At 37.6% G+C, this 24,167-nt stretch overlaps 1 protein-coding gene across 3 annotated transcripts in view; it reads right to left on the bottom strand.

Annotated features, from left to right (window-relative positions):
- cttnbp2 (cortactin binding protein 2) overlaps nucleotides 1-24,167 on the bottom strand; it is a 67,771-nt gene that overhangs the window by 15,311 nt on the left and 28,293 nt on the right. For 2 of the 3 annotated variants that reach the window (XM_002934968.5, XM_004912983.4), the window contains exons 4-12: nucleotides 21,768-23,385; nucleotides 17,133-17,336; nucleotides 15,340-15,439; nucleotides 13,203-13,350; nucleotides 12,539-12,796; nucleotides 9,207-9,324; nucleotides 5,374-5,640; nucleotides 4,451-4,546; nucleotides 2,482-2,561 (exon numbers count right to left, since the gene is read on the bottom strand). In XM_002934968.5, coding sequence (XP_002935014.2) covers nucleotides 2,482-2,561; nucleotides 4,451-4,546; nucleotides 5,374-5,640; nucleotides 9,207-9,324; nucleotides 12,539-12,796; nucleotides 13,203-13,350; nucleotides 15,340-15,439; nucleotides 17,133-17,336; nucleotides 21,768-23,385 — 2,889 coding nt within the window. The remainder of the gene's footprint in view (nucleotides 1-2,481; nucleotides 2,562-4,450; nucleotides 4,547-5,373; nucleotides 5,641-9,206; nucleotides 9,325-12,538; nucleotides 12,797-13,202; nucleotides 13,351-15,339; nucleotides 15,440-17,132; nucleotides 17,337-21,767; nucleotides 23,386-24,167) is intronic. The other variant, XM_031898972.1, reaches the window with a different exon arrangement.

Below are 24,167 nucleotides of genomic sequence, written 5' to 3' on the forward strand. Positions count from 1 at the left end.
ACATAAGAAAATGTGCAATTTTTCACTTGTACAAAGCCACAATGTTTAATTTTTTACTTTCAAAGTTAAAGTTTCTCTGGCAGTTTTGTAATTGGCCAGGGGTGTCAGGTGGCCTAGTTTTAGACAATTGGAGGCACCATGTGAGATGTCTTTGCACCCCACTTTGCTGCAAAGCCTGAGGTGGGAGGACTCAGTAGGGGTAACTAGATCTGTGTTGTGAAATCCCATCCAACAGTTTTATCACTAAAGACTGGGGAAACAAGTTTGCCTTTTCCCTATCCAATTCTTTCAGAGGTAAAGAAAAATAGAAGATAAAATGATCCCATTGTTACAATTAGTATATTATTACTAAGACACTTCAGAATGCGAGGCTTTAGTAATCAGAGCCTGGGAAAATTAACAGCCTACAAATGAAGCACACCAACTAGATGACCATTTACAAAATGGAAACCTGGAACATTAGCACTAAACCTCCAATGTTGGCACTGCTATAATTAAAAACAAGATATACATTTAAAAAAAATCTAATTATTATATAGTATTATATATTAAAGTAGTATATAGTATTATATACACCAGGGATCCCCAACCTTTTTCACCTGTGAGCCACATTCAAATGTAAAACAAGTTGGGGAGCAACACAAGCAAGAAAAATATTCATAAGGGTCCTAAATATCAACTGTGATTGGCTATTGGTAAACCCTATGTGGACTGGTAGCCTACAGGAGTCTCTGTTTGTCAGTTCACTTGGGTTTTCATACAACAGAAACGTGTCTTCAAGTCAGGAATTGGAAAAAAAATCACCTGCTCTGAGGTCACTGGGAGCAACATCCAAGGGGTTGGGGGAGCAACATGTTGCTCACGAGCCACTGGTTGGGGATCACTGATATACACACACATTTTTTGTCTTCCCCAAAAATGACACCTATAAAGTAAGCCACACAACTGCACCTTGCAAAAGAAACCACTTTGTACTGTACTGTATTAGCAACCCTACCAAGTCAGCCATCTCTATATCTGCCTTGTGGGATTTATACTACAGATGACTGCCTTACAGTGATTGACACGTGAGTATCCATTCAATATGGAGTAACACCCAGGGTCGGACCCAGGGGCACTGCAGGTGCCCGTGCCGGCCGCGTCCCCTGACCCCCCGCCCCCCCCACAGGGCCCCCCACCTGACATCCTCCCCTGAGTGCGTAAATTTAACGCGTCAGGGGAGGAGCAGTCAGGCAGGGGGAGCATCGGAAAGGGTCGGGTCTGGGCTGCCCGGGGCCCACCAGGATGTTTCCCAGTGTCCCAGCGGCCCAGTCCGACCCTGTAAACCGCACAATAGCATCAATTAAAAAATACAGTATGTGAACTAAATAAAACATTCCACTAAAACATTTTTAGTTGCTTAGAAGAAGGGCACAGCTGGCACTGTTTCCCCCAGTGCTCTGACAGCAATAACAGGTTACAATTGCTAATTATAAAGTAAGCAGAGAACAGTGCATTCTGATGATGTATATTAACTGCATGGTTCTAGTGCAAAAGTGGGTTTGACTGAAATGAATTTACATATAACCCACTTAAAAGCACCTTTTGTGCTGAATCTTTGTGTTGAGTTTGGGATACAATTTGGATATTGTTCTTCTTATGTCTGTCAAATCTAAATGTCAATGATGAGGAAAATTGGCAAGCTACCAGTAGAAAAGGAGAATGCAGGGGCAGAGAGGGAGCTGTAAATATGAGCCATTATCTTCAAGCTGGTGCCAAAAACACAAACTAAAAAAACTTACATTTAAGAAAATGCTCCTTTCTAATTCAGCTTTTTAGATTTAGTTTTTTCATTTCATGAATTATGCAATGACATTACACTTGCAATGGAAAAAATATGCTGGTAAATAAACACCATTAAGCAATGAAGTATTAGGGATATTAGCATAAAGGACATAACAGATAATGACATGCTTAGGTGTATACTTAAGTGTGTACATTTTATAAAGATGGCAGCTCACCAGCTGTGACCTGGAAAAATTACCTGCCAAGAAAGCAAACTGCTGATAAGCTGGCATATTTTTGAAGTTTCTTACACAATGTTGTTTTTTTTTTTTTAACCAAATTACTAACGTTGTGGCAAATGTTTGTTTTTGGCGAAAGTTCAACAAATTTGACTTTTCACACTTAAATATGCCCCTAAATCTCTAGTGACAAGTGGCAATAACATATGTATGTTAAGGCTGTACTGCAGTGATCCTCAACCAGTGGCTCGTGAGCAACATGTCACATGGTATTTATTTTTGAATTCCTGACTTGGTGGCAAGTTTTGGTTGAATAAAAACAAGATTTACAACCAAATAAAGCCCACTGTAAGCTGATGGCAACAAAGCTGAATGAACAAATTATAGTAATACTAATGTATTCAGCATATCTTTTTGTTTCTCCTTCATATATTTATCAGAAGTACTGAGCTTTTCGTATTTTTAAGTGAAAACATACCAAGCGCAGGAAGTTTTGCAAAGTCTGTAGAGGAATCATTGATGCATATGCCACACTGTTAAGGTAACCGTCCTTTGGGCCTGTAAAGTTGAATGAACAAATGTCACAATTATGCAAAATATAAACATAACAGAAAATAAGACTCCTATTTTAGCTTATTCGTGCTAAAAGGCATAATTTCATAATTATTGTCATGTAACCTTAAAGGAGACATATCCTATAAAAATTAACAATGTACCAGGGAATTGTACTCCTCTAGATATAGAAGGATTGTGCTAAAAAAGTTGTGTTTCGGACTGATTTATTGAAAAATTCGCCCAAAACCCCACTAGCCCTGCCCATCCATTTCACTTCCTGCTGGCTGAATTCTCTGGATGTGCAGGGGAGCCGGCGGCCCTCAGTACACTGCACTGTAGGATAGGAACCAATCAGCAGCTAGGCTGACCTGATAGGGAACTGAAGCCTGTCTGTGCTTTTGTGAGTGCAGGGCTGTGATTGGCTCTCCCCCTCCTACTGTGCTTCTGGCAGGGACCGTTAGGACACGCCCACTCTTTATTTCAACTCGGACAGAGAAGTGATAGGATCTATAGGGAGCTCCAATAAAGGGGCCATTGTTACAGAGAGGATTAATGTTTAGCCCAAAGGGAAACCAGAACCATATATTATTCATAATTGCCTACAAAATATACATATTCCATCCCACAAAAATGCTGTCTCGCTGCTAGGGTCAGCGACCCCAGTTTGATTGGGAGAATTTAATTTTAGTGCTCATCTTTCTGTTTAGTTCATACTCATAAACTAAACTCATCAACTCATTTTTTGATTCTTGTAGGGTAAGTCAATCTAGCAACTAAGCAGTCATTTCAGTTTCTGAAGAACACATATATTATATAATAAAAATAAACACAAAATAAAAACAAAGACAATTCTCTTGATCCTATACCATTATATTTATCAGAGGCCTTTCAAAGTAACAGTACATTTACATTAACATTAAAATGTTGTCACGGTAATAAAAATGTAGGGGACCCCTGTTCTTATTATATTTCTATGGTTGAACAAAGACAGTGATGCTGTATTTTTTGGCAACCAGGACCAAGACTTGCAATTACTATGAATGCAGAATGGGTCCAACTTTTTTACATGTATGTAAAAAGATTATTTTGTACAGTGCTATGAAGCAATAATTTAAAAATTGAAAAGCTAATGAAGTGGAGATAATCACCTACAGCAGCCACTCTGATCTTTGCTTTCATTCTAGAGAACATTGTAGTAGACTGATCAAATAGATAGGTAATTTGCTGCTAAAGGTAACACTAAACTGCTTAGCACCTATTTTAGTAAATACATCCAAGTGACTTAACTTCCTCTTGTGGATCCTGTCAGTTAATTAGGGTTGCAACCTTTTTGGGGAAAAATGCTATGTCTCTTATCATTTATCCATATTAATAATACTTATATTAAGTATTATTTCAAATATACAAGGTTGATGAACAACCTATGAAACTATATGTTTATAAATGATGCTTAGTGATATCACTCATATTACCAGAAATCTGTGTATTATGATAAATATTGCACCCCAATTATAAAGCATGACAATATTAAAAATTACCATGGACTTGTATTAAAGCACCCAGCCTGTACCTTTATATAATTATGTAACTGCTTGGTATCTTCCAATATGTTTATATTGCAATAAGGAGTATGTTTTTTCCTATACCAACATAGATATCAAAATGATAGTGGCAGCCCTTAAGTTAATGTCTTTAGGCTTTGTGCATGGAAAGCAAAAAGATACATATTATGCTGGATGACAGCTGAAATGTCAAGACAACAGTTAAAACAATCCCCTTTTGTGAAGTTTTACTAACAATCCACTAGCCTAAAGCCAAATATAATAACCAACTAAAACACATCTAAACAGTAAATCAGTTACAAACTGTAATCAGAAAAATAAATTTCTTACCAGGTATTAAAATAGATAATTTGTCTACTTTGCTTATCTTGATGAAATCCCAAGGTGACTGAAGAAACATCTGACCAAGTGACCAGGAACTATTTCCTTTTGGGGGGGGGGGGGGGGTGGAAGAAACATTTGTTCAACAATTATTACAGTCCCACGTTATATTCATATATATTTTATCGTTAATATACTGTATCTTATATAGGTATGAGATCTACTGTATTAACTGGAATGTTTGGGACCTTCATGATAAATGGCATTTACTGCAGACATTAACTAACTGTCTGGATTTTTTAGTTTAATATTTAGTAAATCTGCCCCATACTGTCCCTATAGCTTTACATTAATTCCTATAACACAAACAAAGATTACAAATTCCAGAAATTAAAGAGGCAGCAGTGTTGTGCCCACAGCAATTTGAATATACAAAATGTTTAAATGCCATGTTAAAAAGCAGAACAAGTTGATTTTATACTGTGGAAAATAAAAAATGGTTTTTGGAACAGAAGGAATTCAACCAAAGCCCAATACAGAATTGTAGACATGTTTGGGTTTCAGGCCAATACACTAAAAAGCCAAGATACCCCTGGCAGCTCCCCATTTAACTTTAATTTAAAATACATGCTTAGTTACCCATATTGAGAAGTGATTTACAATATACAGCAAATATAATATATTAATTTTACATTCCCATTTAAACTTTACAAAGAAAATATACAGGGAGCATGTAATTCTTATACTTTCAGAAAAATGCTTTTCATTAAAACGCATTTCCTTTACACAGAGAAAATGCCACAAACGTAATATGTCTATTTGATTGCCTTGACTTAGAAAAACAAAAACAGTACTGATAATGACTTGCCACAAGAAGAACTAACAAGATGTGCCCATTTAGAGCTATTACAGTTCACAAGAAAAACCAGTACCTAGCCTGAATGACAGGTCACTGACTGCACCAAGGCTGAATTCTGCAGTGTTATTAAATGTTAGGTCTTCTTGGCTCCCCCATCCATCAGAAACAACTGTACCAAAATGGGTTATGATTGCACGCATCACAGACGATGAAAATTCGTCCCACGTTGTCTGTTTGTGAATGTGCATAGTGCATATGTCCCAACTTTCCCACTCACTGGGGCTACAGCAGAGCTGAACATTTTCATCAAGTAAAATCCTAACTGGGATTCTAAGAGAATCTGTTAAAAAAAAAAAATATACTGTTAATTATATAAATGCAAAAATCCATTGTTTTATTACAAATTTTATTAGAAGCTATGCAAGGGCACTAATTGGAAGCAGAACCACTGACTATTTTGAGCAAACATTTGGGTTTCATTCTAAGGGACGTGTCAGACATTCACTGCCAAAAACACTGTTCCTTCAAGCCAAATATGCTGCAAGTAAAAAGGTGTGAAACTTAATAAATATATGGGTGTCCAATATGCGACTGTCACTGTACAGGTATGGAATTACAGAAAGGCCATCTCCCATAGACTCCATTATAAGATAATAATTCTAATTTAAAAAAATGATTTCCTTTTTCTCTGTAATAATAAAACAGTACATTGTACTTGATCCCAACTAAGGTATAATATATCCTTAATGGAGGCTAAACAGTCCTATTGGGTTTAAATGATTTTTTAGTATATTCAGGGCATGGTCAGACAAAGCGAATCTCCACTTCTCTCAGCCCTGTGCTCTGTGCGCACACTCTGGTTGTTGGCATTGCTTCGAAGCACTTCTCTCAGCCAGGCAGAATAGCGCAGGGCTGGGAGAAGCAGAGATACGCTTCGTCTGACCATGCTCTTAAGGTATGTTGATCCAAATTAAGGAAAGATCCCTTATGCGGAAAGCCCTGGGTCTCGAACATTCTGCACAACAGGTCCTATACCTGTAATACAATCCCCAGGCCCTCCTGGGAATACTTGAATTAGCTGCAAAATAGCAGATTAATACAACTGTAGACCACGTATTAACTGATAAAAGAATCTGTTTACCAATATGCTTGTCTTGTGCCAAAATTGAACAGATTTACTATACCAGAACCACTAGCTTTAGTGCAAAGTTTTTGGCATATATACCGTATATACTCGAATATAAGCAGAGTTTTTGAGCACTAAAAATGTGCTCAAAAAGTAAACCTCGGCTTATACTCGAGTATATGGTATGGATGTGCCCCCCCACGGACTTGTGTCCCTGCGTACCTGCGCCCGTGCTCTCCCTATGCCAGCTTCCGAGAACGCCATCCTAACTGTGCGCTCTGCTCTTCACCTGTGCGCGCTTCTGATCTGCTTGGCGCCGCAGTCGCGCCAGTGACGTCACGCGCCCCTTCAGTTACTCGTGGCCTGATCTTAGATCAGGCCACGAGCTAAAATAGCTTCTTGTCCGCGGATATCAGATTCCCCTCACCCAGTGTTATGGCAGTTCTTATCCGACTCTAAATCCTACTCTCCAGCCGCGTCACTGACTCTCTGTCCAGTTACAGACCCTATAGGGAGGGGGGGGGGGTCTTAGAAGAGCTTTTGTGTTGTTGGGCGCCATCCACGCCAAGAGGGTCACCATCATGCCCAGGGAACCCCCAGCTGGCCCGCAGGATCCGAGGCGAGAGGGCTTAGATCCAACCCGCACAGCCTCCCAGCAGCACAAAGGCCCCTAAATCTATCAGTGCCCGGTGCCCCCATCATATCCCAGGGCCAACTATAGTGAGAGACACGGCAAACTCTTGTTCCAGCCAAGTCCCAGCTTTATTCCATATGCGGGAGGGACAAGGGGCTGGGGGGGGGGGGAGGAAGGGGACACAGGGGGAAGACTGTTGAGAGGATCTAAGATCAGGCCAGGAGTAACTGAAGGGGCGCGTGACGTCACTGGCGCGACTGCGGCGCCAAGCAGATCAGAAGCGCGCACAGGTGAAGAGCAGAGCGCACAGTTAGGATGGCGTTCTCGGAAGCTGGCATAGGGAGAGCACGGGCGCAGGTACGCAGGGACACAAGTCCTCCAGTAATGGCCTGCAGTATATGCAGTATGCAATTAATCCTAAACGATTTTGCTATGTAGGAGTCAGGGGAAACTTTATCTTAGAATTTTAGATTGATGGTTTCTGATTAATAAAAAATTATTTTGTTTCACCGACACTTGTAATCCATGCATTTATAGTATCAAACTGGAAAGGGCTATTGTCATTGCTGTTTTTATTACCTTAGGCATTGGTAGAACATCACAGATTACCAATGGCTGCACCAACTCCTGTACTATTTCTGCTAATCTTAAATGTGCTTTTCTTGGTAATCAATATAGACTTTGGAATCCCATGATACTAGTGGAAGGCCAGCCTGAGTAGGGGATTATCTAAATGTTCCGTCCTGGTTTTGTCTGTCCTGTTTTATGCCTGTTCCAACTTGCTCCTACCTGTCCTGCACTTGTCAGGCCAGTTGTTCCCATTCTTTGCCTTTTCCAGTCTCTCCTAAACTTTGCCCACTCCACCATGTCTAGTCCCTTTCTAGTACCTTTCTTAGGCCACCACTGTCTAAAACACAATACCATATATATTTCTTAAGCTAGACAGGGGGCAATTTTTGGGATACTCAATTAAACCAAAGTGTGAGCACACTTTGTGTGCTGGTTCACTCGCACCAGTCCTACTGGTGACACCCTAGGCTTATACTCGAGTCAATAGGTTTTTCCAGTTTTCTTAGGTAAAATTAGGTACCTCGGCTTATACTCGGATCGGCTTATACTCGAGTATATACGGTATATGGTTTCACCTGGATCTGTGGTATGTAACCTGTCTGGCCAATTTCTATAACAAGGACTCAAAAAAGCTGCTAGCAGTGGAATTTTTTTTTTAATGTATCCATTCTAATGCAGAAAGCATAATGTATATGAAGTATCATAAAATTAATTGACAAAAAATTAGGGATGCACCGAATCCAAGATTCGGTTTGGTATTCAGCCTTTTTTGGCAGGATTCGGATTTGGCCTAATCCACGGTCCTGGCTGAGCCAAATCCAAAAAAATCACTTGACTTTTTGTCACGTAAACACGGAAGCTGAAATTTTTTTTGCCGTTCACTGACATTTAACCCTTCCAAAACCTAATTAGCATGTGATAATTAGAATTAAGATTCGGTATTTGGCTGAATCCTTCACAAAGGATTCGGGGGTTCGGCAGAATCCAAAAAAGTGGACTCGTTGCATCCCCATATAAAATTACCATAATTAATAAGGTACAAATTTAATAAATATGTAGTAATTACACTATTATAAATTATGATAATCAGCATAAATTAAACTATTAATTAGTGTTGGTTATTTCTGGCAACCAAACAGTCACCAAGAATTGTAACAAAAAATAGAGTTGACATGATCTGGTGCCAATTGCCAAGGTCCATTAGGTTGCAAGTTCCAATTTTGGTCGAACGGGAGAAAAGACTGATCCCGTCTGCAACTGCCCTGTGTTTGTAATTACAGTGATGAATGTGATCTGCGTGTCACTGGGCACATGTGGAGGATTTCAGGCAGGGAATGCAATGTTTTCTGACTAAAATCTGCCTTATGGCTCAGTAACAGGTAGGTAGCATTTATTACTGTAACTAAGCACACAGTAAATGCTGTGTGTGTCATAGGCCTGTCAACTAATTTAAGAGAAACATTTGGTTACTATTGGTGACTAGACCCACACAAAATGCACACACAATGTCAGAGAATTTTTTGCTCTCCGATATCAAACTATACAGAATTACAAAGCAAAGCCAAAGTGAACTCACACAGGTTTTCCAAGAGATGTTTGCAATCATCTGTTGCCACATCATGTACTGTTCGTTGGCAGTTATCCTTTCTCTCTGGATCAAGCCCACAATGAGAGCACAAGATTTCCAGGCATTTCTATAAAGAGACAAAATATATTTTGAGCATAGGTAATCCTGTCCTATTTTTCCAGGTATATGCACTAGTAAAATTATATTAGACAGAGGGACTAGATTGAAATTCTATTGTTTAAAAGAAAATAAACAGTGAGTAACATACTGCAACTTTGTTCAGTCCACTCACTTGCTCTGAACAAGCAACATTGGTTTCTGCCATTTTGACATTACCATGCAGGAACAGGAGACAAAAAGGTGCATTCTTGTCTCTTGCTTCCTATGCAGGTTGCAGTTCAACTGATGTGTGGGTTGGGTCCGTAGAGGAGCTTGCAATTACTTTGCAGTCCCAACTCAGGTGCAGGGTGGTATCAAAATGGCAGAAACAATGGCCTAAAGCTTGAGCTTATGTACTGGATACACATAGAGAGTTGTAATGGCACTGTCAGACAGTTTTATCAGGAGTCAGTTATATGTTAATAGAGTACATAAAGAAACCTGAGTACCCAGAGGAAACCCACCCCTAAGCACAAGAAAAACGTACACAGTACATATTTTTTCTGTATCATAAAGTTGGCAACATATATATAACAGTATCTACAAGTATAGGTGAAGCAGAGTTTTCTTACTAACCACAAGGAAGCTCTAGAGTTGAATGCCAATTGATGTTTCTTGTTTTTGCTAAAATCCTACTCACATTATATAGTACAGAATTTATCTTCCTTGTCATTATTAGGTACCAGTATAAGTAACCCTTCCATATACCAGGTTTTTAAAAAGTAATTTTTCTTTATATCCTGAGTTTTGAGTGTCCAGTTTCATTATATACATAGATACACTGACCCTTAAGTTTTTTTTTTTTCTGGCTCCCGTTCATCTTGAGTGCATACTATTCTGGGACATGTTCATACTAGCCATATACAGTGGTGTGAAAAACTATTTGCCCCCTTCCTGATTTCTTATTCTTTTGCATGTTTGTCACACAAAATGTTTCTGATCATCAAAAACCGTTAACTATTAGTCAAAGATAACATAATTGAACACAAAATGCAGTTTTTAAATGAAGGTTTACGTTATTAAGGGAGAAAAAAAACTCCAAATCTACATGGCCCTGTGTGAAAAAGTGATTGCCCCCCTTGTTAAAAAATAACTTAACTGTGGTTTATCAATTTCAATTTTCAATTTCAATATCAATTTCTGTAGTCACCCCCAGGCCTGATTACTGCCACACCTGTTTCAATCAAGAAATCACTTAAATAGGAGCTACCTGACACAGAGAAGTAGACCAAAAGCACCTCAAAAGCTAGACATCATGCCAAGATCCAAATAAATTGAGGAACAAATGAGAACAAAAGTAATTGAGATCTATCAGTCTGGTAAAGGTTATAAAGCCATTTCTAAAGCTTTGGGACTCCAGCGAACCATAGTGAGAGCCATTATCCACAAATGGAAAAACATGGAACAGTGGTGAACCTTCCCAGGAGTGGCCGGCCGACCAAAATTACCCCAAGAGCGCAGAGACAACTCATCCGAGAGGCCACAAAAGACCCCAGGACAACATCTAAAGAACTGCAGGCCTCACTTGCCTCAATTAAGGTCAGTGTTCATGACTCCACCATAAGAAAGAGACTGGGCAAAAACGGCCTGCATGGCAGATTTCCAAGGCGCAAACCACTTTTAAGCAAAAAGAACATTAAGGCTCGTCTCAATTTTGCTAAAAAACATCTCAATGATTGCCAAGACTTTTGGGAAAATACCTTGTGTACCGACGAGACAAAAGTTGAACTTTTTGGAAGGTGCGTGTCCCGTTACATCTGGCGTAAAAGTAACACAGCATTTCAGAAAAAGAACATCATACCAACAGTAAAATATGGTGGTGGTAGTGTGATGGTCTGGGGTTGTTTTGCTGCTTCAGGACCTGGAAGGCTTGCTGTGATAGATGGAACCATGAATTCTACTGTCTACCAAATAATCCTGAAGGAGAATGTCCGGCCATCTGTTCGTCAACTAAAGCTGAAGCGATCTTGGGTGCTGCAGCAGGACAATGACCCAAACACACCAGCAAATCCACCTCTGAATGGCTGAAGAAAAACAAAATGAAGACTTTGGAGTGGCCTAGTCAAAGTCCTGACCTGAATCCTATTGAGATGTTGTGGCATGACCTTAAAAAGGCGGTTCATGCTAGAAAACCCTCAAATAAAGCTGAATTACAACAATTCTGCAAAGATGAGTGGGCCAAAATTCCTCCAGAGTGCTGTAAAAGACTTGTTGCAAGTTATCGCAAACGCTTGATTGCAGTTATTGCTGCTAAGGGTGGCCCAACCAGTTATTAGGTTCAGGGGGCAATTACTTTTTCACACAGGGCCATGTAGGTTTGGATTTTTTTTCTCCCCAAATAATAAAAACCCTCATTTAAAAAATGCATTTTGTGTTTACTTGTGTTATCTTTGACTAATAGTTAAATGTGTTTGATGATCAGAAACATTTTGTGTGACAAACATGCAAAAGAATAAGAAATCAGGAAGGGGGCAAATAGTTTTTCACACCACTGTATATATATGTATTTTATTCCCCAATGTTTCAAAAATGAAGTGCTATAAATATATATTTTGGGTTTAGAGTTATTATTTAATATCTCAAATAACATAGTTACAAAACAAACAACCACCTTTGGTGCTATCATTTGTTTTTATAACTACCACTCCAAGAGAGAAGTCAAAGGAATGCTGGGAACCAAGATTTTTATTTCCCTATTGGTACAGTATGTGGTAGGAGGAAGAAAATGCTATTTATACAACTTTAAAATAAATAAATGGACGTGAACACTGGTGTTATGTGTAGTTTATTAAACCAAATTAAACCACCGCATTGCAGTGTGATTTCTGTGAAGAATGTGCTTATATTTAGAAAAAGAGCACAGAAAGAAAGGAAGTCTGCTGAACAATGGATTTTCACCCTTTGTGTCACACAATTTCCCATTAACAGTGAATGGTGTGATTTAAATTTTCCCACTGAGAGGGAAGTAAAGAGGTGGAATAAAGAAACTAAAAATGAAAGCTTATGAAAGTAACACAGGAAACCTTTATTATTACAATGGTAGCAGCGTGGCATCAATAGGGTCTTAGAATTCACTTATTCTTAAACCACTCCAGGGTGCTTTGAATGTGGAAAAATGGCACTGGGAGATATGCTAAATGTACATGCTGAATAGTAAATTGCTTCTTGAAGCCATACTGTACCTTAAAGCCTTTTGATGCAGCAATATGTGCAGCAGTCCATCCTTCTTTGTCCGCACAGTTAATTAGTTCCGAGGTAACAATGGGGCTTTCAGCTCTGCAAGATGTGAGCTCTAAATTTTTATTGTTGTAAAATTCAACATCAGAGTCACTATTGCAATTTAGCAGGTCTCCATCAAAGGTAGTTCCAAAGAACATAAGGAGTTTGAGGCATTCAATATTTCCAGCATCTACAGCTACATGAACTGGTGTCCAGCCATTCTAGTAAATAAATTACAAAGAGGTGATTTTAGGAATCTTTTGGGTAAAATTAATAGTAATTTACACTGTATAATGTAAAAAGTACACTGTTCATTTTACTAACAATATCTAAACATGATTTTGGAACTTTCGTGGGTCAAATTTCATTCAAGCACCAACATTATGAAGACCTGTATAATAAAACAGAAATTTTGCTGGAAAGAATATATAAATATATATTGTGTCATTTGCCATGACTACCTCTCAAATAGAAAATGTAAGATTTACATAATTTGCAAGAAATAAAAGTAATATTTTCTAACGGCTTTTGATTATATAAAGAAAACTCACTGACTGAAGCTCTGTTAAATAATATGGAATATCCTTTTAACACTCAAAACAATATAGATGTTATATATTTGGTTACTTTTTGTGTAATAGTTCGATCAGCTCCAGCTTCCAGCAAAAGTCTGACAATGTCAGAATTGCCATTTTCACAAGCAAGACATAACGGGGTCTGTCCTCCAGCAACATGATTGACATCAGCATTGAATGAAATTAAAATCTCTGCACACCTGCAAAACATTCAAAAAACTGATCTTAGGTCATTTCTGCATACACCGATACTTCATTTTGGAAAACTATCCAAACTTAAAAGTAAAAGAATACAAATGTTGTTTTTAAGTCAGAAATGGTCAAATGCCTTTTTTTTTTTTTTTTTAATGAATGATTAATATTTCATACAACCAATTAAGTTTACTCTAATTAAAATATGTCACCACACTCGCCCAGTAAAAGTTAATGGCTAATTTGCTTCTATGGGTTGAAAGAACTGATTCATATTTTGTAAATGTTTATACTTAGCAGTAGTGACACAGAACTTCATATTTTTACTTATTTACTTCTGCAAGTGCAGTTGCAGTCACCGGATTTTCCCCAGTCAGTTGCACGTAACACCACCTTCACTAAACGTACTTGCATCAAAATGCTCTCTTTGTACTTCCATATATTTGTGTCTAGCTGCTCTCAGTTCCTCCTGCCTTCTGTTCCAAATCAAGCTTTGCTACCCTTATTAATGCAGGATAAGCCTGCCGCTTGGTTAGAGGTGGCATTACCAAGTGCAGCAAAGCTTGATTTGGAACAGAAGGAAAATTGAGTTATGCTAATGTCGCCATCGCACCAAGCATCAATAGGCACAGCACACTTGTACCTAAAGTATAGGGTGCAGACACACCTTGAATGCCAAACACCAGAAATGAAGCCAACCAAACTTCCATGCAATTGAGTCCAATTTGTGACAAAATGCTTCTGCAGATGTGGTAATTGATTGGCGAATCAGATGCAATTGTGGTAAGCTCAGCGCAACTGCACAAAGTGTATTGCCCCATGTGACAGCAAGGAACACTTGAATTCTGAGGAAAACGCTGCATTGTTGGAAAAAGACATGGCAACTGCACTCAGAATTCAGTAGGGCACGTGTACATCCTCAAATGCAGTGAGGAATGTGTTAAGTATATTGTTCTTCTAAACTGAATTTCCCCAAGCTGCTAGTTTTGCATACTGTGTCCTAAAAAAGTGACCCAATTTCACAGATTTGGTACTGACATATATGGGCTATAGCCAATAGGGTGTTTTGATTACTTGAAACATATAGGGCCAATTAAAAGGCCCCTTATATGGAAAAGACACACCATTAATCTTCCTAGTTAACTTTTCATGGTAGTTTTTTTTAAATTTTGCCTTAAAGGGATACTGTCAAGATTTTTATGGTATACTTTTTATATCTAAATTACACTGTTTACATAGCAAATAATTCACTCTACCATTTTAAACATTATTCTTGAGTTGTAATATTGGTGTGTAGACAGAGCATTGCGAGTCTTTCAGAAGGAGCCAGTGCTACACATTAGAATTGCTTTCAGATAACCTACTGTTTATCTTACTCCCATGTAACTGGAGGAGTCCCAAGCTGGACTTGGATTTCTTACTACGGAGTGCTATTCTGATATCTACTGGGAGCTGCTATCTTGCTACCTTCCCACTGTTCTGCTGATCAGCTGCTGGGGGGGAAAGGGAGGGGGTGATATCACTCAAACTTCAGTCACACTTTACTGCTGAGCTGCAAGTTAATCAGAGCATAGGTCATATGGCTGTGACACCTTGGGAAATTAAGAATATGGCTAGCCCTATGTAAAATTTTAAAATTCATGTTTGTGTTTTTCAAAAAAGGGATTTCAATGTAGGATTCTGCTGGAGAAGCTCCAACTATTAACTTTTCGACAAAAAAACACGTTTTCCCATGACAGTATTAGAAGAGTTTATGATGAATTCATCATATTTCCACAGCCCAGGCATTTTTAAATGCGGCAGCTTACACACAAATACTTATAAACAATACTTCCTGCAAACAACAGCCAACAATTGGAAGTGTCAGACAGCACTTTCTCCACCAAAACCAAGAGTCTTTCATAGAATGTTGCTGAAAAGGCCCAAAATACAATCTATTCATTTATTTATGATAAATACATTTATTTATAAATACATCCTGGTATTGGGGCACTTACTCTGAGTGTCCCTGAGAAGCTGCTGTGCATAAAGCCGTAAAGCCATTTGAAACAGCAGCATCCACTTGTGCTCCTGACATCAGCAGCAATTTTACACAGTCTACAAAAAAAAAGCATTTAAATGAATGCTTAGAAAGTATGTAACAAACAGACATAATAATAAAATGCAATGCTATGTGCATGGGAATGCTAGTTATCTGGCTTTTTGATCTTAAGCCTACAAACATTATCTGGTGCTTACTATTCAAGAGAATATTATCATTTTACTGAAACTGGCTTCTAGTGCAGCTGATCAAACAGCACAAGATCTGCACAAGCAGATTACAGCTGCCGATTTGGGTCCTCCAGACCGAGTCAGCAGTTTATCTGCCTGTGTATGGGCACCCCCCGACTTCCCTACCTGACTGATATCTGGCCTAAAATTGGGCAAATCTCGATCAAGCAGTTTCCATTTTCCTGTCAGATTGGGGACTACATTGGCTCTTTGATGTGGTCATCAGTCCAACAGCCCATGTACCCGCCGTTTTAATTTGAACATCAATTTAGCCCGATATCACCCTCCTTAGATGAGCATATTGGAGGAACATTCGTAGATCACATTTAAGGTATCACATCTACATTTACATCTAATTCAATACTCAGCCACAACACCTAACATTTCTTGAAGAACAGTGGGTCTCAACCCAGAGGGGTCTACCATAAATGTCTTCAATTTTCTAGAATACCCTCTGTTTTTTTACATTTGAAGGGTTGAAAAAACGTTTCTCAAACAAAAACGTATCATACTGTATAACAATATGAAATACCCCATTGGCAGAGTGCAGATTTTGCATATAACAACTAATAATGGTGTCAGTCAGAAATCCTATACTAGCCTAAACCAACTAGATATTCAGATGCCCCCATTATCCACTTTTAAGACCTTGTGAGATAGAATTAGCATATACTGTTTCTATGAATATGTGAAAAAAAATGAGCACGAAAACTCATGTAAAGGTGTTCTCTTTAATACAAAGAAGGTGGAATTAGGTTTCAGTTTGCACTCTTTTTATTTAAATGAGCTTTGCATCTTCCATTCTAACGTGAGCATCAGATTTGGGATTAATTGTAGAAAATATTATATTTTCATATATCAGAAACTGATGAGGTCATGCATTACTACAGAGTACAGATGCTTGTTTTAACAGCATTGCATCAGTGAAGCTTAATGTGGCTTGCTATGGGTTACTAGACCTAGTAACCTAGTAAGTTCTATCACTCTTATACAAAAGCCCCAGAGTATTGCAAAGCCTCATTTATATTCCGATATACAAAACAAGAGTGTCTTCTACAAAAAGGCATCTAAGGGGGACCCCCTCAGGGATGAGAGACCCACTGTTATTAAAGAAAGTGCTGCGGCTGACTATGTGAATGAGGTCTATCAATATAATAGATCAGAAACAAATAGGGGCCATGCATTACCACACAGCTCAGATGCAGAGTTCACTGCAATAGCAGCTTTACATCAATGAAAGCTAAGTGCAGTTTGTTATGTGTTACCTGACCTAAGAAAAGCTCTATGATGCCAATACATAAGCCCCAAAATGATGAGCTTTAAAATGTTTCAGAACTGTTCCCACTTGGCTACTTGCTTTAGCCCTGTAAACATTCTAAAACACTGACTACCAGCTGTTTTATATTTGCCGACTAATATTTTCAGTACACACCGCTGAAAAATACATGTATAGTAGGGACTCAGATGCAAGTAATAAAAAAAAAAAAGATATGCATTTGTTTCTTGTGCAAAATCTCACCTGTATGTCCATTTACAGCAGCAGAATACAAGGCAGAATGACCAACTTTAGATAAATGATTAATATCCATTCCATCTTCATTAAGCAGCATTGACAATAAAGTGACATTTCCCTGGGCAGCAGCTTGGTGAAGAAGGGTCGACCTGTCTCCCAGGGGAACAGGACTACCACTTGTAAGCAAAGGAGTTAGGGAGGGAGACCAGCCTGTGAGTTAAACCATAGGTAAGTAGAATAAAAGAATAAAAACATGTTAATTAGAAATATTTTGTTTGCATTAACATTGTAAGGGAAAATTCATGAAAGCAGCCTTCTTTAGGACATCGATAAAAGTATTATTTAATGCTTCTAATCATAACAATGTTTATTATTATTATTAAAACAAAAACAACCTAGCATTGCTATTCTTTTAGAAGAGTACAAAATAAACAAATGTACAAATGTAAAAAAGAAAATGTTAAAATGTTATATTATAACAGCATTATTTTAAAAACAAATTCCTTACTATTTTTTTTTTTTTTACCTCCATGAAACTCTTAAAAAATGGTCTGTCCTAAGCTTCTTATGGACTATAAAGGAACAATTATTTTGATTCTGTGTTAATAAGCAAAATCTGGGTTGTATGCAAACAGGCAAGAAAAATGACATATCTTCTGGGAATTGTGCTTGTATAATTAATGCACACGTGCAATCAGCCGTGCTTCATGTTGAAAATAGTTTTCTATGGTTTATGCTGTATTTTATATTAGTTGGTTACTTTCAAACTAAATATTTCTAAGCGATAATTTAGTTTATTACATGAAATTTGAATTTCTGGAAATCTGACATATGGACATTCTCAACAGATTGTAAGGAAACATTTTATTTAGACAGTAGAATAGACAATCTAATAATTTTGCTCAATTCAATCTTCTGTTCTAATGGTATAAATATAGAGTAACATGTACAGGAAGCCAATGCAAAAGAGAACGGAAAAAGGTTTTCACCTAATATTAAAAACGGATATTATTTATATATTAAAAATGCTACAACACTTTAAAAAATAAACCTCTTGAAGATGTACAAATAAACCTCCTTTTCATTTGCACTGAAAACACATATGACAATAACTGGCTAAACATCACACATTTCAAGCCATGTTTGCTAATGAATGGGAATAGATCCAAACCAAATGCTTCTATATAAATCTAAATCTACATTTACGCATGGGGGGCAGGAGAGATTGCACTTGCAGGTCTTTAATTACAGGTTTTTCTATTACCCATGAAATATACAAGGTACATGTTGTATTAGTGTGCCCCTACGTTTTTTTTCTTGTTGCATACAACGCAGTTAGGCATTCCAGACAGCTGATTCATGTTGGAAGTAGTTTGTTAGACCATGTTAACAGTATTATTCGCAGTATGAATGAGTAGTTTGCCGCAGGTAAAAATATTTGTGTTAAATAATGCAAACATCCTCAGAACTTTCTTCTTTTAACTATATGCGTATGTGTGCTCTTGCAACCAAGAACTCTGTACTTGATTAAAAGTGTGTATTTATTTAAGCATATTTACAACACACAGTTCCAAATCCAGTCAGGCTGTTTGAGACCATTCCTGAGATGGTTCTCTCTCTTTAGGACAAAACTGCCTTTAATGCACTGTGTGCATGACAGACCTTACAAGTAACAATCACGAAAGAGAAAAGTACCCCTCCCCACCCACCAGATTAACCCAAAAGTATCCAATAGCAGGAAAGGGTAGGGAATTTTTCAAAGTGTTTTTTTCTTTATAGGCACTGACCACTGCCACCCTAGGCATGGACCCTTGGGTGCCTATATAGGAAATTTGGCTCTGTTTAAAATGGTTTATATTGATGCCTCCAGGGATTTACAAGATAGCCAGCCCATTTTGTAAAATACTGGTCATGGAGGTAACTGTATGTATTAATCATGCATAATATAAAAAACACACAAATACCAAACTAAGAATGTCTTCATAAAGTACAAGTAATTCGATATAAATGTTGAGATTATATATATATATATATATATATATATATATATATACATACATACATACACACACATAAACAGAAACATTTCCCCAAATTCTTCATAAAAAGATAATTGCTTACCAGGTATCAACAGTTTGCCATTAAACATAAGAGTATGAAACTGATGTAATTAATTAAAGAAGCAAAAGAAAGATGTTTAATAAAAAGCTAATAAGTGAAACATATACAGAGCCCCAAAGAACATGCAGCAATGAAAAGCACAGGTATAGAAAAATCAGCTTCTGGCACCAGCTTCAGAATGTGGAGATGGTTAATTTGACAGCCAAGATCAATATTTAAATCATTTACCCCTCTTTCAAGCCAATCACAGTCAAGAGACAAGTTTCTCAGATTTAAAGGTGAAATGAAGATAGTGATATCAAGATCTGAGGAAAAAGAATTGCAGTTGTACACAAAAGGTTTCATGGGGTATGAAAATCTATGAGCTTAAAATTAACCAAACAAAAAAAAATTAAATGCTTCATGCTTCAAATAATATGAATGGTAAATTTATAAGCAAAGTATATAAAAACGATCACTTATCGTTTAGCTATCTTGCAGCCATAGTATAGAACTGAATTTAGCAAAAACAAAAATGCAGTAAATGGGTTGCCATAAAACTATTAGATCTAGTTTGCTTAAATCACACTATATGTCAGTATTCCCTCACCAGTAACACATTTAAGTGCTTGGCACATAAAGTTTAGTGCAAAGAGAATAAAATATATTTAAATATATTAGGAATTATAAAGGCACAAATCTCCAAAGAGTGTCCCCATAAACCATTTCCGGCAGCATTCCATAAACAAAATGGTTGCGGTTACTGACCTAACTTATATCAAGGCAAACTCTCGAGTTTTTTTTATGTGAAGCAAGGCCTCCTAATTGGCAGAATGTTCTGCTTTTTTCAAAACTGCCTGTACAAGTGCAGAGCATAGTAAGCCAAGACTGTTTGATGGGAAATGGCAAATCTAGAAACAAGAAGAAAAGGCAACTTTAGTCCAAATACAATGTGAACATTGTTTAGAAACATAATTTAGTGCCCATCCAAGTTCAGCATGATCTGCCAATACACGTCTTAAGAAATTTTTTTTTTAAGTGGTGTATATCATTTAGTTGTGAACTCTCCACATTCAATACTACTGACCCCCCCCCCCCCCACCACTGTCGAAAACTCTCAATCATTTTGGCTTCTGTGGGAATTTCATCCTACCCCTCATCCCTATTACCTTGCTATATAAGAGTACCTTAAGGCTCTATCTTGGGCCAACAACTATTTCCAGCAACTTGATGGAGGTGATATATTTTACATGGTTCAGAAACTTCTGTAAACCAACAAAATCCCAGATACTGTAACATGTACTTAATCGCCAATTTTCTCACACTTTAATTATAATTTATCAGTATCTGTAAATAATAAGTTCGCAAATACATTTAAGTGCAGGGACAAAAAAAAAAAAAAAAATTAAATCTCAGTGGCCTACACCAAATCCCAAAGCCCTGTTGCCCTGTGGACATGTAGCGTAGACATTTCCTTGCTCAACACATTTAGAAAAAAATCCAGGTAATTCCTACCCAATATCTGCAAAATGTGTATATTAATATCTTCTGCATTTTCAGAGGTCCACCTCAGCTCTTTACATTCAGTGAAAAGACTGCCCAGTTCATTCTATGACAAATGATTGCGCCTAGCACCTCTGCACCTCTTGCCACAGTTGGCTCCATTTTTTCCCCACTTCTTACGCTAACGTGCCAAAGCTTCCATGATCAAATTCAATTTCACTTGACATTATTAATAACAACAATCTTACCTATCATAAATACATACCAAAACAAATATACAGAGTTTTTAGTGTATAAGAGGTTAGGTATGATCGAAAAATAAGAAAAAAAATTCTTATCCAGCAAAACCAGGTTTCCAAATATAAAATACTTATACCTATACTATCCTGATTTCAGCTCTTTCTTCAATCTCCTTTACAAAAAACTTACACTTGGCTCTAAGGTTTTTGCATCCAAAGGAAGCCACCTTGCACAGATGGCTATAAGCCAGCAGATATTTACTGACACACAACAGAGTTAAATGCCCAATGCTATTGCTTGGGTACAATACATTAATCCCAGTTCAGCAGAGGGCTGCATTAGGCTGTTTTCCTTGGCAAGCTTAAACTGCACACTATAAAAGTGACTAAAACTGGCAAATATCTACTAGACTGATGACTATGAAAATCTATTTGATATTCCTGTGTATAGCCAGGTTACACAACACAAAGCATACTGGTTAATGTTTATTTCATTTTGTATGCTCACAAATATAATTTCCTACACCCCAAGCTATGTGTCACAATTATTTTATATTCTGCTCTGGTTAACATTTCTAGTTCATAAGAAAACAAAACAATTCCTATTCTAAATTTATGAAAACAGTATATAATCAAAAGTCAAATTGAATACAGATTATCATACCCCATGTATGAAAGGAAAACTGTGTGCAGTGAAGAGACATTTCTTTAGAAAGCAAGGTAAAGGATACATATTCTAAGGTCTGCATCTGACAAAGAAAGCAATTTAAATACTTCTGTAAAACCAATATCCCATTACCTGATGCTGTTACCAGGAGGCTGTCAGAATCACATGGTTTACAGGATGAAGCACTAACAGGGTTTATGAAGGAATTATAGGCAATGGTTGTGGGAATGACAAGGGAACGATCTGAACATGCAGGTTGTTTCCATCCATGGGACTGGGAAGGCCAAGCACCCACCTGTGATGTGCCTATGGCTGGTATGACACAGCCTGCAGATGCCACAGGTATATCTATAGTTGGTTTTGGTGGCAGCTGAGGTGAGGAAGATTTAGATACACCTTCCTCATTTAAAACCCTGATTCCATGTGCTGAACAGGAGGGAACAGATGTTATGGGCTTGCTCTCACTTTTTCCTACTACATTTGGGGGTGCCTTTAGCTGAGGGTGAGGAGTAGCTGGAGTTTGGGACAATCCTGGCTTTTTTGGAGGAATGGGTGGAGGGTTCCCTCTGTCCACTCTTGACACTGAAGTAGATTTCAGTGCAAGAGAAGGGTGGCCTGCTCGTCCAGCCACTGGAGGATAAGTACCAGTTTCCATTGGATGTGCAAACCCAGGTCTCAATTGTGTGTTTCCCTGAGGACCTGTAAATCTGGAAAGGACTTGGGTTACAGTATTTCTTGCCATTTGCTTTGCAGCTATATTTTCACGGCTGTTCGGTGATAATTCCCGAGGCTGAGTTGTGTTTCCATTTTGATCATGTTCATTAGCATTGGCCTGGAACTTAAATTTTGCAGCCTGAATTCGAGGACTAAGACCTGAATTTATGGTAGTGCTGGTACATTGCGAATGTAAACTCTGCATAGACTGAGACAAATAACTTGGAGAAGCTGGAGAGGTGCAAAATGAATTATTTGGATAAAGAGAAGTACTGCTTGTTGGATCTTGGGATGACCCATTCTCTTCTGTCCTTACATTTACTCCATGGTTTGAAGGAAGACTAATCAATGAATCATTAAGGGGAGTTTGCTTATCTGAACCTGGCTTTAAGAATGCTGAATTTGTGCAAGAATTTATTTTTGTGTTACCAGCTACAACATGATTTACTATGGATGGTCTGGCTGGTGTGGTCAAAGGAGACTTTTTTAGATTTTCAGAGTTAGTGTCTACATGTAAAATATTTGCCTGGCAAGAAACAGACCGTGAACCTGCTCCTGCAGGAATGGTGTGCTTGTCTTTGTTTTTCCGAAGAAGGGCTTGGTTTGCTTTATTATCATCTTTTGACAATTTTAATTGTTCAATAATTTTTTTCATTTTATCTATTTCATCTTGTAACTCTTTGGTACGTGCTTCCTCTTGACAAAGCTTGGCATTAAGTTGTTCTCTTTCTGTGTCAAACTCTGAAATCTGTTTTTTAATCTGATCCTCCATCTGCGCTTCCATTTGTGATCGAAGCTGTTTTTCTGCAGCCAAAGCTTCTTCTAGTTCAGCACCCTTTTTCTTTTCTGCTTCTAGTTTTGATGTTACATCTTCAAGCTTTTGAGATTCTTCTATTATTTTTCCAGACAAAAGCTTGCATTCCTTAACAAGGATAAGAACTACATGCTTATTTTTAGCTCGTTCTTCTTCAAGACGAAGCATTAGCTTCTTGTGCTCTTGCTCTATGTTTTGTAGACGAGTATTTTCCGACTCCAGCTGTTAAAAAAGAAATCGATTACCATAGTTCATGTTATCATATGCAATATCAAATAAACCTTGATATAATTAAAGTAACCATGAATTTCCATTTATATTGAAAAGAGTAAGAGTTTGCAATTAAAACTCAAACAGAAATATGCAACACACTTTCAAAGCATAGGATTATAGCAAATAAAAAAACATTTATTCTGCCACTTCTACAGGGCCAATAACAGTAAGAAATTAAATACTCTTTATGCATTTACACAAATGTTTTGCAGCAGGTTTTATATAAATACTGCTCTAGATATTGTCCTTTATTTTACATCTAGTATAAAAATCAGTAAAAATAAATATAAATTGTGCAATGTTTCATTATATGATGATGATTACAAAGCCAATTGTGAGTACACTGTTATTTCATGGGGGGGGAGGTAACTTAAGCTATTTTAAATTCAAAGGAGATCTGTAAATCCACATATACCAGCAAATGAACATATTTACAGTGCTGCCAAAAAAATCATAACTATATATTTTAACTAATGTTGCAGAGGTATATTTATCAGGTTTTGAAGCCAGTTCTTGCAACTTAGTGCCATGAAGTTGAAGATTTTTCGGAGTTAATTAATTTTCTCAGGCAAACATCTTCCGTTACTTTTTGGCAGTTCACTTTCTTGAATTACATTCTTATACTTTATTGAAATATGTACACACAATGAATTACTACTTGAGGAGTAATTTTCCCATTAAAAAATGGAAAAGCAGAAAAAGCAAACAGACAGCACCCCAAAACCTCATCC

The sequence above is a fragment of the Xenopus tropicalis genome, chromosome 3 (genome assembly GCF_000004195.4).
Source record: "Xenopus tropicalis strain Nigerian chromosome 3, UCB_Xtro_10.0, whole genome shotgun sequence".
Lineage (NCBI taxonomy): Eukaryota > Metazoa > Chordata > Amphibia > Anura > Pipidae > Xenopus > Xenopus tropicalis.